At 40.7% G+C, this 15,675-nt stretch overlaps 1 protein-coding gene across 1 annotated transcript; it reads right to left on the reverse strand.

Moving 5' to 3' along the window:
• Positions 1 to 2,905: 2,905 nt before the first annotated feature.
• Positions 2,906 to 14,944, reverse strand: LTV1 (LTV1 ribosome biogenesis factor). The gene is made up of 11 exons (XM_081044532.1): positions 14,704 to 14,944; positions 13,583 to 13,714; positions 12,532 to 12,705; positions 8,555 to 8,642; positions 6,917 to 7,058; positions 6,300 to 6,555; positions 5,221 to 5,348; positions 4,128 to 4,267; positions 3,805 to 3,857; positions 3,410 to 3,610; positions 2,906 to 3,293 (listed from the first exon to the last, which is right to left on the reverse strand). Exons 1-11 carry the CDS (start codon positions 14,704 to 14,706, stop codon positions 3,183 to 3,185), a joined length of 1,428 nt encoding a protein of 475 aa, XP_080900658.1. The 5' UTR covers positions 14,707 to 14,944; the 3' UTR covers positions 2,906 to 3,182.
• Positions 14,945 to 15,675: the final 731 nt, after the last annotated feature.

A 15,675-nucleotide genomic window follows, 5' to 3' on the forward strand; every position in this document is an offset into this window, starting at 1 on the left:
CTTGGCTTGTACGACTATGTCCCAATGAAGTGCCTGCTCTCCCCTTCATATTCTAATGTTTAGACAGCTGAAGACACTCATTTCACTCCATGAGAAGGTTCTTGAGAGAGATATAGGTAGGTCATGGTGAAATGAGAGGCAGAAGATATAAAACACGCAAACAACCTCTAAGCGCTCTTCTGCAGGAGATCCAGGATGCTCCAACTGAGGTGACTTACGTTCCCTGGGACTCACCATCACCTTGCTCACTGACATCTCCACTTGGGGCTCCTGTAAATTCTAGAAGCTGAAATCAGACTCAGTCTATTCTGCTCATTTTCTCAAGGATGCCTTCATCAAATGGTAGCAAACATTGCCTTCATAGAGCTAGATTTATGCTTCTTAATTATTCGAAACCATACACGATACTGTTTTTTGGGGTACCATACAGGTGATGAAGTCTAAATCGTACGTAAGAGTTACCTGAAGGAAAAGAGTGAAATAAAATTGCGGATGGACCTACAGGTGGCTTCAGTGTTCTATTTCTTTACTTGATGAGTGGGTTATGTGTTTATTATACCTTCTCCGGGAAGGTCATTAGAATTTTTACCTTCTGACCTTTAACTGAAACAAACAAGTAGGCTACAACATACTATGTCAACACAAAGAAGAAGCAACAGAAAAGTATTGATAATGTAACATTCAAGTTTACAGGATGGTTAGAGTTCTGAGCTTCACCTGAGGTGCTATGATGACATCACAATGGAGGTGTGGATACAATGTATCACAGGTAAGAGACACCCAAATGGTAATAGCTCCCGATCCTTAAGTTTGAATTGTAAAATAACAGTCGTTTTAAAATATCTGAAAAAGTGATTTTATACCACTCATGGGCAATGCTTAAACAAAATAGGTCAAAATAAAGCAGGCAAATTCCTCATTTTGCCCCCTACCTGGGATGCCTTAGGATGTCACTCCTTGCTAACATTAGGTTAAGTCTAGAGCCCATTGTTCCCTTCACATTTAAGCAATTCTTTCCTGAGACGTCTTTCCCAACTATCCATTCATTTACATACTTCTTAGTGATTACTCACCTAATGCCAGCCACTGTTCTAGAGCGTGGGGATAAAGCAGTAAACAAAAATTCCCTGCCCTCAACTTGTTCCAGTGAGAGGAGATTAAAAACCAGGATGCACTTCGGATGCCAATAGGTGCAATGAACATACAGAGGGGAAGGAGCATGAAGGATACAAGGGAGGGACATATGTGCTGTTTTAAAATAGATGGTCAGGGAAAAGCTATGGGGAGGTGGTCACTGGACACAATCTTGAGGGAGGTTTATTTGCAGTAAGAGCACTTCGTGGGGAACAGCAAGCACCAAGATTCTCATTTCAAGTGGGACTTATCAGTGACGTGGCTCTGCTCGTTTTATTTTGCTGCACACACCCTGCCTCCTCAGATAATGCAGTCCTTGGAGGCAAAATCCTCCTTATCGCTTTGGACTCCCAACATTTAGCATGGAGCTTATGTTAACTTCCCCAGCATTGTTTACAGACAATTCAAATCATAATTATCCCCAAGTGTTACAAAATAATTCAAAATATCGTGTAAGAATTTGTTCTCCAGAATAAAATTAAGATCTTTAAATCTGGAAGATAATCAACCTAAATCACAATATGTTTCACCAAGACTATGGCTTATAGCCACATTTTCTGAATTGCAAAATATGTAATGTGCTGATTTAAACCCTTTGGGTAAGGAACAGTAAAATTAGCTCATAAAATGGATTCTGAATAGCACAGTCAAAATAACATTCCATGTCTAGAAGATTCTTGCTGGTTGTGAGAACCATCCAAAGGAGACAATTAACAAAATAAGTGGTCAGTCCTTTAAGGATTTAACACGTTCCCAATACTACCATAAACCACCATTTGCTTCCAAAGGCTGGCACTGATATACACTTTCCAGTATTCTACTTTTGTAATGACAAGCTCTTTGCCAAGTTTTTTTATGTCAGTGTTGGTTGAGTACCTAATGCTACCATTTCTCACAGCTTTTCTAAAACTCCTACGATTACTTGGATTTAGAATTGATAACATATAGAACAAGATAATCACAAGCTTTGGAAAAACATAATCAAATGAATTACCAATGAAGACACTTCTTCATCACTTAGATGGCAAATGCAGCTCACCTGCTAAAAATAGTTGTGCCCTAGCCATTCTGTTCCCAACTCAGAGCAGCAGTGTCCAGATGCCTTTTCCAGAAGAGTCCAGGTAACACATTAGTCAAGGACACATAAACAAAGGTCACTAACAACTTGTCCACTGCAAGGAAGTCACAGTTTACCAAATAATTAACAATTGTGATGGCATCACTGCTTCAGCCTTTAAAAAGTTTAAAGAAAAAAACAAAACAAAAAAAACCCCATCGAAAAGCAGGGTGTTTTCAACTATGCATTTTAACCAAGTATGAATGGTTCCAAGCATTAAATAATGTTGAAAAACAAGCTTTCTAGTTTAAACTGAAGTGAATATTTCTGATTTTCAGCCAGGTACTCACTGAAGCCAAGGACGTTTTCTTGATTATTTCTTCTTCTGTTTCCTGTCTTCACTGTTCCTAAATTCCCAAAGCAAGTCATCCAGTAATTGAGTCCCAACAACCTTAATATTCAGTTTTACCATCCTTTTCAAATAACCTTTACATATCGCAAAGGGAAACAGTTTCCTACCAGTGGAACCTTCTCAGAAAAACTCTTACCATTCAGCATTTCAAAATTAAACTTAACTGGGCCACTTTTCTATATACAGCCAATTAAACCACTTAACTCCAGAAAAGGAGTGGCGAGGTTTCAAAGAATGTTTGAGAACATCTGCAAAAGACAACTGGGACAACCACAGAAAAATAAATGAAGAACACACTAATTCCATTTAAGTTATGAAGACATTTACCTTTAATGTACTCGAACATTTCACATTCATGAAGTCATTTATTTCAGAGCAAATCTAAGCTTATCATATTAAATTTAAAAATATTACAATATTTACAAACTCGCCAGTATAAATACAAACATTGTACTGTTTTCCTTTAGTACCTGCCAATACACATGGCAGGTCAGTGTTGTGTCTTTGAAGCTCCTCGTTCGCTCTTGAGCAGAAGGAGGGGCCCCTCACAGAACGTGCCTTACCCTAAATGTTCCACTGTCATAGCTTTAGCCCTTCAACATTCTTCTTCAAGTTCAGCAGTTCCTTTTCCTGCCTTCTTTTTTCCAGTTTGAAGGCTAATTTGTTAGCTTTCTTCTCTACCCTCCGCTCCTGTACAAGAATATATTCATGTTAGTCAAATCTTCGAACTAATTTTACTAAAGACTCCCATGACCTCCCTGCCCACCAGCTCTCTGTAAATCTCACGTCTAAGGAAAGTGTTTTACCCTGCGCTCTTCTTTTATAGCTTGCTTTCTTGCTCTTTTATCGTCTTTGCTTTCGGTTTTGGAGCGTGGCTGGGTTGACACCTTGGGGAGATCACTGTCATTAATCATCTGCATTCGTTCAGCTTGCTTTGCTGTGAATCCTTTCTTAGGTAAGACATCAAGAGGTATTCCTGTTTTAGAAGATATTCGGATTTGTCTGGGCTGAAATAAAAGACAAAAACAGCACTAGGATTATTTCCCATTCCTGTTAAAAACGAGCTCTCTTATGACACATTGTTGATGCTTTTCCTAGCGGTGTTGGTAGCCACTAGAGGTAAGCCCACTGTGAGAAAATCATTTGTACACTTCATTTCCTGCACTGCACATTTCAAATAGCTCAGGACATCAGGACTTACCTTTGGTTGATACTTGATAAGTTGTGGATGGTTATATAAATTTGAGTATGTGCCTAAAAACAAAAATCATAAAATAAGTACACTTTCAGTTCAGCAAAACACTAATTTACACGACTATTTTTCCAACTTTGGTGTCTTCCTAGTTCACAACACTGGAATCTCTCTCAAAAATGTTTTTTATATCATTTATAACTTAAAAATAGGAATATTTCTTTTTCCAAGTTATTTTAATAAAATATGTACCTTTTCAAATAGGTAATGTACTTAATACTTTAAAATTACTGGCGTACTTTCAGCAGTAAAATGGACATCAAAATACTTACTACAAATGGATTCACAATCCCACTTCTCTTTGACTTCTTCAAGAACTACAGTAACAATCTCTTCTTCCTCGGACCCGTCAAGTTCATTCACTGGCATATCCTGGTCCTCCAAGGGTTCAAGAGTATTCAGTTTTACACAACTTTTGGTTGAGTTTTCAAAAATGGAGGTGGAGGAAAGGAAAATAAGAAAACCACTCATTATGATACTATATGTCACTTAAACTGCACTTTTTAACACTTTAACACTGCACTTTTTAACAGCACTTTTTAAAACTCACATACTCATGTGCTCTGTCACTTCCTCTCAAAATTAGCTGTATCTAGCCCTGCCCCCCCCTTCAGCAGGTTTGGGACACTCATTCTGCTGACAGGAAGGAAAAATCTGTCTGCATCTTTGCAAGGATATAACACATTAAACAAAATAGCAGCTTTCCTAAAACAATCTTGTTCAAAGCCTCGAACGCATTAGCCCATCTGTCTCTCCAAAGTATTCAAATAATTCACTTCAAGTATGCAGCTCTTATCCTGCTGTAGGATCTGCATATGATAGTGATCGTGGAACATCAGACCTTCCTAGCAGATGTAAACACCTCATTAATTTCTCCCAGACAAATCACCTTACTGTGGGTGATGATTCACCAAATTATTTGGCTGGAAAGTTATACTAATCCGGCTGGAGAAACAAATTCTTGTCTTTCTATAAGTCGTAAATATCTACTTCTCAGTACGCCTGGCATTTCAGGGAGATTAAGAGTATGTACACTTAGAAGTCAGAATAATTTTTCAGTCAGAGAGGCTAGAAGCACCATCTCATTCTTAAATGGAATGTGACCTTGTTACTTCGCACTATAACCCTCAGTTCTTCCATCATGATACTTAGGACAAAGTTTTAGAGAAAATGGTTCTCAGCATATTCCCACCAACTTTTATATTCAGCTTCAGAACTCTTAATATCAAAATGTGAGCCAAAGGTTATGGAAAATGTACCCTTTTCTTAATATGGATTCTAACTGAGTGATTCGATTCACTTGTACAATTACAGACTTTATCTGAAAATGAAAAACAGCATATAAACAAGGAAAAGTCGCCGTACTTCTCTGCCTTCTCTTTATAGTAGTCATTTAAAACTTCCTCTAAGCGATTGCTGTCTACTTGAATGGAACCTTCCAATTCAGCATTATCCAGAGCTCCAATTTCATCATCATCATACTGTTCATAAAACTTGAATATATAAAGAGACAAGATACCATGAAAACGAATGTATTCATTAAACTACAGCATTTAAATGTTTTTACGTTCATTTTATTCCTACATAATATAAGCATGACCATGAGATCACATCTACAATATGATGTGGAAGACACTGTATCTGGCACTTGAAGACTTATATTCAGAATGAAGTAGGCTGCCACTGAATACGAAAACGAAAGGCAGTTATTCTGTTCAGCTTGGAGAGCAAAATGCTAGGCAGAAATCTTTACCTCAGAATATTTTACAGATACTTTCAAATTCATCGATTATGCAAACTAATGTACAAATTTCATTTATGTTTAGACAATGTTTTCTGTATTATTCAAATGCTGTTCACACTGTCAGGCTTTGTAAAAGAGTAAGGGGGTGATGTAACTTCTGAAGGGAGGTTATTTGTAGCAATAGTTTGCTTAGTTCTTTCAAAGAGGGAAATTAGTACTTACTTAAAAGGCAGCAAAGTTAGAACCTTTACCTTAGATTTACCTTGAAGAAAGCCATCCATCTATTCATCCATCCACCCACCCATCCACCCATCACTGAACGGTTCATGGTTTAACCTCCTACCAAATGCCAGACACCACTTTGGGCCTGAGGGTATATCAGTGAGCAACACATACACGCACACAAGCTGAACGAAATGGAATTCTGTTCATGCTTAGGCCAATGCTTGAAGAAAACAGCACAGTCTTGGGGATTGTGACTGGAGAGGTTTGGAGTCAAAACGTCAGCATTCTAAGAGCAAAGTCAGGCTGGATAAGCCATGTTTTAATTCTACCAGAATTAAAATTAGCGTGGTTTTATGGTCCATTTTAGTAAAAGTTATAGGCTGTTTCTAATGCTGCAAGTTCTCGCTTGGGATTCCAGTGTCCTATAAAATTGATTAAGCACTAGGCTTAAAAGGCCCTTAATTGGGGACCTTACCTTCTCAAATCTCTCATCATGCAGGGTCAGCTGCTCATTTCTCCTCATGACTGAGGAGGTCATAGAATACTCAGTAAAGCGACTTTTTGTTTCCTCTTCCCAGAACAAGTGATGTCCTAGAGCCCCAAGAGACTTTCCAGAGGCAGACACGTCCTCATCTGATAATGAGCCTGCAGAGTCATAGTAATCGTCACTACCTCCTTCCTTCTCATCAGCCACGTTGTCCCACTCACTGCCATCTTCAGCCTCAGATGTCCTGAAGTCAGAGTCATAAATTAATTGTCAAAACAACTTGAAAAACAACAGAACCCAATGACTTTACACAAGTGAAATTTGAGGGTATCTGAGGGAGGATTATTGTTTAGGCAGGAATAGCTGTGCTGCCTGGTTGTCTGGTGTATTTGCAGAAGTGAGGAACAAGCAATCAGGCAACTTGCACTTTAGCCCCACCTGCTGATGGTTTGTGAAGACCTCAAGTAGCACATTCTCTGCTCCAAACTACAGAAGTCTCAGACTAAATGCTCTCAAGTCTCTTTCAGCTGTAACATTCTATGATTACTCTCCTATTAAAGCAGCAAGAGTCATGTCATCTCTGCTTCGAAACCAACCACACATACCGTATGTCCACTCCACCTTCCTCTTCTCTGGGCTTATTGGCCTGAAGGATAAAATCATCTTCAAGCAGATTATCTGGATTATCAAAGTCAAAATCATCATCAAGAGCTGCAACAATGTCAGGATCAAAATCCAGCCGAGGGCCTAGGAGGAAAACAGAAATTGAGTAATAATTCCCAAGAAAGCATCGTCATTTCACTTAATGCAATCTGAGTACCTATTATACTTGTATGCCAGATTCCATGTATTGAGCATAAAAGAATGATTAAGGAACTTTAAGAAGTTCAGTCTAAATTAAAGAAATAAAGATGGATGACTGCAAGAAAATAAAAAAGGAAAAAAAAATCCTTCTGGTTTCAATATCCACTGGTAAAAAACCCTTCCATTATAGATCTACAATATTAAACTGTGTCTATTTAGCAAAATTCACAGCTTTGACCTGCAAGAAGACACTGGGCTTTAAATTCACCCATTAGAAATAACTCTTACCTGTTAGAAGCAACTCAAATTAAGTATTTCTAGCCCGTTAAACCGTATCTGTTGAGACTGAGATTTAGTAAATCCCAACCTATTTCTTCAGCTGTGTTCTATAAGTAAAAATACTACAGAGTCCAACAAAAAGTTTTAGGTTCAAACCTGTAAACTGACACGGCTTCCAACACCCTTCACGATGTGGCCACTGCTTGATTCTCAAGCCTCGTATCATAGTAATCCTTCCCCTTCATTCTAGGCATGCTAAAATACGTTGTTTCCTATATTCGTGTTCTCCTGCTTTGGCACATGTTTCCTCTGTCTGGAATAACCTCTCCTTCCCACCCTCCTTCATCCACCTGCTTATTTTCTACTACCTAAGAAATCAACCTAGACATGATTTTCTCTAGGACACCTTGCCTAACTCCTCAAGGTTGGTTTGATGCCTCATCATTTATTCATTTGTATTGGAATCGTAATTTTCCATTTATCATGTCTGTCCCAACTGATGGTAAATTCCTTGAGGTCAGGGATTATGCTTCATTCTGACTTAACTCAAAATCCTGTCAGAGAGTGGCAACTCAAATATCTGTACAATAAATAAACGCTACATGACAAGTGCTACTCAATAATTAAGGCAATTTAGGAGAAAATACCAAACATCACTGCTGTGGACTTCTGTGTTTATTCTAAAATACAATGTTGGTACTGCAAAAAACAAAACAAAACAAAAAAAACCGGTAATTTTTCAGTGTATCTGGAATAGATGGTAAAATGGGACTTCTACAAAATACTTCACACTCTTGGAAGAACTCCTAAAAGCTAACATACTAAGTATTTTCAAGATTATGCTACATGTACATAAGGCTAAGTATCACTGATTCCTTTGTAAGAGGTTAGGTCAAGGTTAAAATTCCCCTTCTAAAAATCACCAAAAATAATTTTCCCACTTTTCTCTCCATATAGGAACTTCAAAGACTAAGAATTTGATGGCAATAAAAGAAAAGGATGCCAATCACACTCATCCTTTTCTAGTGATCTCTAATCTGAATTCAGACACATCTCAACTGTTTCAACACTATCAGGAAACAAAAAAACTCTATCATTAGTATGTTTCTTTTTGTTAAAAGAGTTATATCCATTTCAAAAGGTAAAGAAACGAAACACACCTGAAACAGGAGCTGCTTTATTTAATAATCCAACATCTTCCTCAAACTCTGATGCAAACACTGATGAAGGCAACTTAATTCCTGTGGTCTTGAAAAAGAAATTATACAATGGTTAGCTTTATTTAGCAATACTTCTAAACTACTAGACCGGGTTGAAAAGTGTCCCCACAAAATTCATGTATGCCCAGCTCAGAATGTGTCCTTATTTGGAAACAGGATCTTTGTAGATGTAATTAGTTAAGGTGAGATGATACTGCATTCTGGTGGGCCCTAATCCAATGACGGGTAGGTTCTTGTAAGAAGGCCATGTGAACACATGAAGACACACAGGGGAGAAAAGAAGGCATAGAACAGGCTCTCCCTGAGCCCCCAAGACAGAACCAGCCCTGTCAAAAGCTTGATTTCAGGCTGCTGGCCTCCAGAATGGTGGGAATACATTTCTGTTGTCTTAAGCCACCCAGTGGTAATGTGTGGTCATTTGTTACACCAGTTCTAGGGAACCGGTACAGCTCCTTTCTGGGCTCCCTCTCGTGTGAGCTCCAGTTTTACTTTTTAATGATTATTCCACCACCATCATTTCAAAAGCAACTTCCCTGCAATACTTCACAAAACTCTCTCCAGGATATTATTCCACTGAATCCTCACAAACCCTTCAGGAATCAGCATGTTTTAGGGAGACAAAAGCTAAGAAACATTAAATGGCCTGCCTGCCTTCAACTGGTTAAGTGAGGTTCTGGGATTCAAATCCAGGTTGTGGAACGCCACTCTCAAGTTTCAAAACAAAATTTTTTCCCTTAAACAGAGATAATGTCCTAATCTCTATCATGGCACAGCCCTCCTGTGAATTAGTCGCCATAAATCCTGGGGTGGTTATAAAACCCTTCTTTCCACCCCTATATCCCTTTGAACTCTTGCACAGTGACTTCACATCAGTCTTTTGGGCACGATCTTACTCAGGGGTCACCCAGACAGAGATGACTGCGATCACTGCTTAGCTCGTCTGCACCTAATCCAACCTTCACATCACTGGCAGATTAAACTCCTTTGATATTTTATGTGATCGTCCTGAATTTTTAAGGCTCTGTAAAATCAAAGCCTACTCTATGTATCCAAACTTCTTACTGTTACTCAGTAACAAGGCTTCTACGTAAATCAAGTCCAGCTCCTCACATCATGGAATGATTCAAAGCAATTTATGGAGCACACACGTGCCAGGCACTACCTGTTTTCCCTTCGTTCTGGCTGGAATTCCCTTCCTTTCACTAGAAACCGCCTTCAGTGGCCAGCTCGGTTCTTCCTGCCTCTATTGAAGCCTGCCTTGATTACCGTTCTAGAACACAGTGCGAACTCCCCTCATTCTTCACACCACACAATCAACTTCAAAATGTGCTGACACATATTTTCTTACTAATCCTTACGCTTCAGTTTCTTCATACTTTCAACCAAAAGGTTAATAAGGTGAGGGTCACCATCACATGTCACCATTTCCGTATGCCTCACCACCCACTCCCCATCCTCAGGTGAGTAGCAGGTGTGAAGCTGAGATGTATACCATCACCGGCTCAGACAGAGCAAGCTGAATTGGAAGCCTCAAAAGAGCATGAGTATTAACAGCTACATATAGGAATGGACCCCTTGCAAACTGTCATGGCTTCCAAAGTGAGCTTCTCAATGGCATAAACATGGGCCAAGATCCGGTTTCCTGCTGGAGAGTCCTTTTTGTTAAGAAATAAAAAGGTTCACTACATACAATTCACATACCATGTAATTCACCTAATTAAAGTGCAAACTTTAATGATTTTTGGTATATTACATTATTAATTTTTAAAAACTGTGGTAAAATATATACGTGGGCTTTTTAAAAAGATACTATTTGTGATTATTAATCCTTTGAAATTTAAGGGTTAAAGAAGGAGAGGATTACCTTGTATTTAGTGAATTTACCTTTGGAGATTATCTTCAAATCTTGAGAAATAGCCAAAGAATCATATACATGATTCGTGTTTTTATAGAGTGATTACTGTTTTTGAAAAGAGGACTGTAATTCTTTTTGTTGGTTACAGTAGTTACTAAATATATTGAGTTTGCCCAGCTACTTTATACCATGACAGCACCTGCTTTCCTTCACGTGAAAATCAGGGACTGCTCAAGCAGTGTTAATTTTTTTATACTGCCTTTCTACACTGCTTTACTGTTTTTAGGGCATACTCAGCATTTCTGATTTATTCAATTTTGGTGGTTTGTTACAAGTTACTATAAGGTTAAAAAAAGCACACGGAACTCATCTAGATTTTTGTGTCATGCTACCGAAAACCAATGGAAATTTTGTGTTTAAACATAATTCACTCATCTTTTAATCACTGAAGTGTCCACTTAAGAGCCTTATTCTGTTAAAAAGCCAATCAGGAGGTGGCCAGATGGCTCAGTTGGTTAGAGTTCGAGCTGTTAACAACAGGGTTGCCGGTTCGATTCCCACATGGGCCAGTGAGCTGCGCCCTCCACAACTAGACTGAAAACAACGAGCTACTGCTGAGCTTCCGGAGGGACGGCCAGCTGGCTCGGCTGGTTAGAGCGCGAGCTCTCACAACAAGGTTGCCAGTTCAATTTCCACATGGGATGGTGGGCTGCGACCCCTGCAACTAAGATTGAAAATGGCAACTGGACTTGGAGCTGAGCTGCACCCTCAACAACTAGACTGAAAAACAAGGACTTGACTTGGAGTTCATGGGCCCTGGAAAAAAATACTGTTCCCCAATAAAAAATTTTTTTAAAAAAGGGCATAAAATGAAATAATGAAGAATTAAAAAGCCAATCAGATAATGACTACTGTCACACAAAATGAAAATGAATAAGGAATAAAAACTAATCTTGTACTGTCAATACAATTCAGCCAGAAGAAAGTTAGGACTTGATTAAAACTTTCCTCTGTGAGATAAAGAAGTGAGCTACTATTGGACCCCGCCCCCATTCGCTGTAGAAGGGAGTCAATAAGTACCCTACTATTGATCTAACAAGCCTCGAGGAAGAAGAAGTATATTGGTTCAGAGATGCGGCAGTGGGGTGTGTGGCCTTACAAGAAAGCTATGACCTGCTCAGTGCTCAACTGCAGGTATTACCTCTTTTGAGAAGATACCCTGAAATCTTAACACTTTCAACTCTCCTTAAGCAACAAGGTATGGATTGGAGGAGCTAGGATCACATTTACACTGAAGAAAATAATGCCTGGACCATGACAGGATTGGAGAATGAGAAGGAGGGGAACTTGGTGCCCTTTTTATCTCTTCCCTTTTGTCAATAAACCCAACAAATGACTGTCTCCTTTTTCTAAGTGCCAGGTGATATAAAAGTTTCACAGAGAACTTTATACTAACAGTAAATGACAAGATACCGGTAACAAAGGTATGCAACATATGGGTATCCTTAACATAAACGGGGAAAACCAGAACTTAAATTGGTAGCACTAATTTCATATAAATATGTGCTCTCGTATGTACTGAAAAGATAACGTATTAAAGTGAACTGCATTTTTGTTGAGAAGAGTAACCGAAATTTCATTACAACTATTGCGTCTATTCTCTTTGATGATTAGCCTGTAGTTTTTAAGTTTTAAATCTGAACATTCTACAAGTTCTATTATAGAACAGTTTATAAGGCTGCAGCAGTTGTTGTTTATGCATAGAATATCCGCTCCTTTTCTTCTACTGAAAAGAGCTATCTAACATGACTATGTCTATCCAAAGTTCTCCGTCAAAGGCTGTTATTTTTGACAACTGCCACCAGAGAACGGGCAGCCTACTTTCTGATTGTGTATATGTGCACACAGACATACAACTTTCAGTGAGGGCACGGCCTATCTGTGTGCTCCTCAGACTGACGCTTTATTTCTTGCAACAGTTACATTGATTTAAAAATGGTGGTTTTTTTTCCACTCACCCCTACACATTCTCTCTTAAACTTAAACTGTTGAAAAGTCTTACTGAAATTACTGAAGTTTCTTCGTTTTCATCTTTCCTGTTGGGTACACTGAAGGTACTGGTGGGAATAAGCTCCGAAGGCCCAGAAGGTTCCTTCAGGTGCTGCAGGTAGTCATAATCGTCATCAAAGAACACCCCATACTTCCTCTGTTCTGCTCGTCTTTCTTCATCATTTATCTAGGAAAACAAACCAAAGGGAATTAGTACCTCCTCCAAGGATAAGGCATAGGAACCTTCCAGTGAGTACAGCTTTCAGAATTGAAGGCAGATGGCACGTGGATGGATAGGTCTAGCTGATAGGAATGAGACAATGAACTCTTAAACTCACGGAACACAGAGCTTCTAAACCATTGTGCCACATAAAATTAAGATGGAATGAAAACAATTCTTCCTTCCACTAGGCATTTCTGTGCAACAATTCAAACCAAGACACACAATGTGTTGTATCATGTACTTGGAGGGTTAGGAAAAAAGACTGGAGTGCCTTGAAAGGTTAATAACAATTTCTTATATTTATATGCAAAGAAACTTCTCAACACACCACACAAACTGGATTTACTGAAAAGCTATTAATAAATAGGGCCAATGTTCCCCAACATTTCCTTTCACGTGACCCACACTTCACAGGTATCCTGCCTGATAATCACCAAATCAACCTTGTGAAGGTTCCCTGGCATTTTCTAAAGCTCACTCATGAGTTTCGATGTTTTACACTTCATGGGATGAGTGACCAGGAGGCAAAACGCAGGTTGTGGTTATGAAATTGAGCACTTGGTTGTACCCTAAATAACATCATCCAGTATTGTGGCTGATGGTTGAATAAATATTTACCATTACTCTCTAAGATTTACTCATTTAAACATCTCAAACAAAGATGCTTTATCCTCTCAATCAAAATATGCGTAATGTAAAAATCAGCACATTCACAGAACATTAACTCATCAATTTTATTTCCCAAAAGATCAGTTATCTGGGAACAGCAACTGGCTAATCTAATTTATAAAAACTACCAACAGTGCCGCTACCAACTTATTGGCTAAAGCACAGGACCTACTTTCTGTGTGGGCAACAGAACCCTCTGGGGTGCAGTCTCATCTGCTGCTAAAGGATCTCGTTGGCTCCGATGGACCAGGTGAAAAGACACAGCTTTCTTCTTTTCTATAAAGGGCTTTTTCTTCCTGTGAGGCTTCAAAGAAAGGACAGAATCAGAACAAGCCATTGAAACAGAACAAAAAAAACCAGTGGACAGTATCACAGTTTATGCAGGCATCTTCCGTAAGTGACGTGCAAGATCAACAGACTTTCGAAACCTACACTTCTAGGGAAGGCAACAACAACTACCAGTTGTGTTCTATAAAATCTATACTTACCTTCCTCCAGCTAACATTTGTGGGCACCCACTGTGTAGGTAGACCTGGTTATGGGTGCTGGGCATACAGCCATAGGGAAGTCAGACAAGTCCCTATTCTTCTCAAGAAAAGTGGTTTCAGGTAAAGGAAATAAAACAGAACACAGTGATGCGCAAATGGTTAAAGGGTAACTTTAGCCTGGGTGCTCGGGGAAGGTCCCTGGCAGGTTGAATCAGAATGACAAGGAGCCTGTCACCAGAAAATCTGGATTAAGACAGCTGCAAGCAATGTACACACGTCACGTACCAACTGCTATACGAAACCACCACACAGCAGCTAAAAGTCAGTAAGACTCATCACCCCTTTCTAGATTTGCCTCTCACTACCCAACCTTGGTTTTCTAAACTGAGAAAGCATCGTCCCAGTTGAGGAAGCCACCTTGCTTTGGCCCGAACCTTTGTCTCTTCCGTAAGTTCCCTAACCCAGAGCACACGGATGGGCAGACACCTGCAAAGACATCTTTCCAGCGTCTGGAAAGACCAGCAGACCCCTTTCCGCCCGACCTCACGAAGCACAGGGAGTCACGTCTGCGTCCCGTGTCACAGGGTTTGAGGCCCCTCGGGGCAAAGAGGAGGCCCACTCTAAGCCGCAAAGTACGCCCGGGGTGGTGAGGGTGACCCACAGCGGACACTACGCCGCAAACTGCCTCCCCGCGTCTCCGGACAAGCCCTCCCAGCCCCAGGCCGCAGGGGCCACTGGCGGTAAAGGAACCACCCTGGCCTCCGCAAACCCCGAGCGCCCCGCGCCCGAGACAAGCGCTGCTCACCATGTCGCGGCCGCGGGGCGCTCACCCCAAACAGCGGCGACGACACTCCCCTAGCCCCGGGGGAGGTGACACGCTTCGTCCCGAGCGCCTCCGAGGGCCAGCTCACAGCGGGGTCTTTAGGCCTCAACCCACGTGCAAACCGAGGACCGGGACGGGAAGTCACGCAGCGGCCCGTGGTAACGGACCAATCGCCGGAAAGCTGCAGCGTCGCGGCCGGTAGTTACGCAGCGCTCACGCAGTCTCAGCGATCGCGAGAAGTTCTTAGAGGGCGGGGCCGGCCCCACCCCCGGAGGGCGGGGCTTTTTCCCGCCAGAATTAAGTTAGCTGCGAGAAGGAATCGCAAGCTCCCCGGGGCGGTCGGGCGCGCAAGCGGTTGCTGCTCTTGGGAGCCCTGGCTTTTATAGCGCCCTCTACCGAGGGCAGAGTCGACGAGTTTAGCATCCCCATTGACACTTGTCATTCTTGCCTATTCCCGACTGTAAAACAAAACAACACACACACACAAACACGTACACAGAAGGGACTTGGCTACCCTCCCAGGCCACTGAAGTTTCAGGTTCCATCTTTCCTTGGTGGGTGCAGAGTCGGTTGCCTAAGGAACGGAGGATCCCAGGGCCTTGCTATTCTAGGCTGTACCAGGCTTAATCAGGTCTTGATGTTACACCATGTAAGGAACTGTGCGTTAAAATGTCCAGTTAACAATACCTCTGAGACTGTTGACAGTAGAGGCATTTGAATTAGTATATTCCGAATCTGTTTGGTGTTTACATATCTTATACGGTGGAAACTAATGTTTATTCTCTTCCAAGCCCTTCCTCAAGTGTTTTAATGTGGTTTAAGCGAAGAGGCCATCAGCACACCTCAGGGAGACTTCAGGCGGGTGCTGGCACCCTCTCATAGCTTTTCCTGGACAAAAGAGGGTGGTAATGCATTTAAAGTTTTATCAGCAGGACTTTTCTCAAATTTGTGTTT

Source organism: Rhinolophus hipposideros (genome assembly GCF_964194185.1).
Source record: "Rhinolophus hipposideros genome assembly, chromosome: 3".
In the NCBI taxonomy this organism is placed as follows: Eukaryota; Metazoa; Chordata; class Mammalia; order Chiroptera; family Rhinolophidae; genus Rhinolophus; species Rhinolophus hipposideros.

What these genes read in the sequence shown, in the direction of transcription:
- LTV1 (XM_081044532.1), bottom strand. An exon ending in AAGAAACTTCAGTAATTTCA is followed by an intron (nt 8,643 to 12,531) that starts GTAAGACTTTTC and finishes TTCTTTTTCAAG; the next exon opens with ACCACAGGAATTAAGTTGCC. An exon ending in GGATTGTGAATCCATTTGTA is followed by an intron (nt 3,858 to 4,127) that starts GTAAGTATTTTG and finishes TTTTGTTTTTAG; the next exon opens with GCACATACTCAAATTTATAT.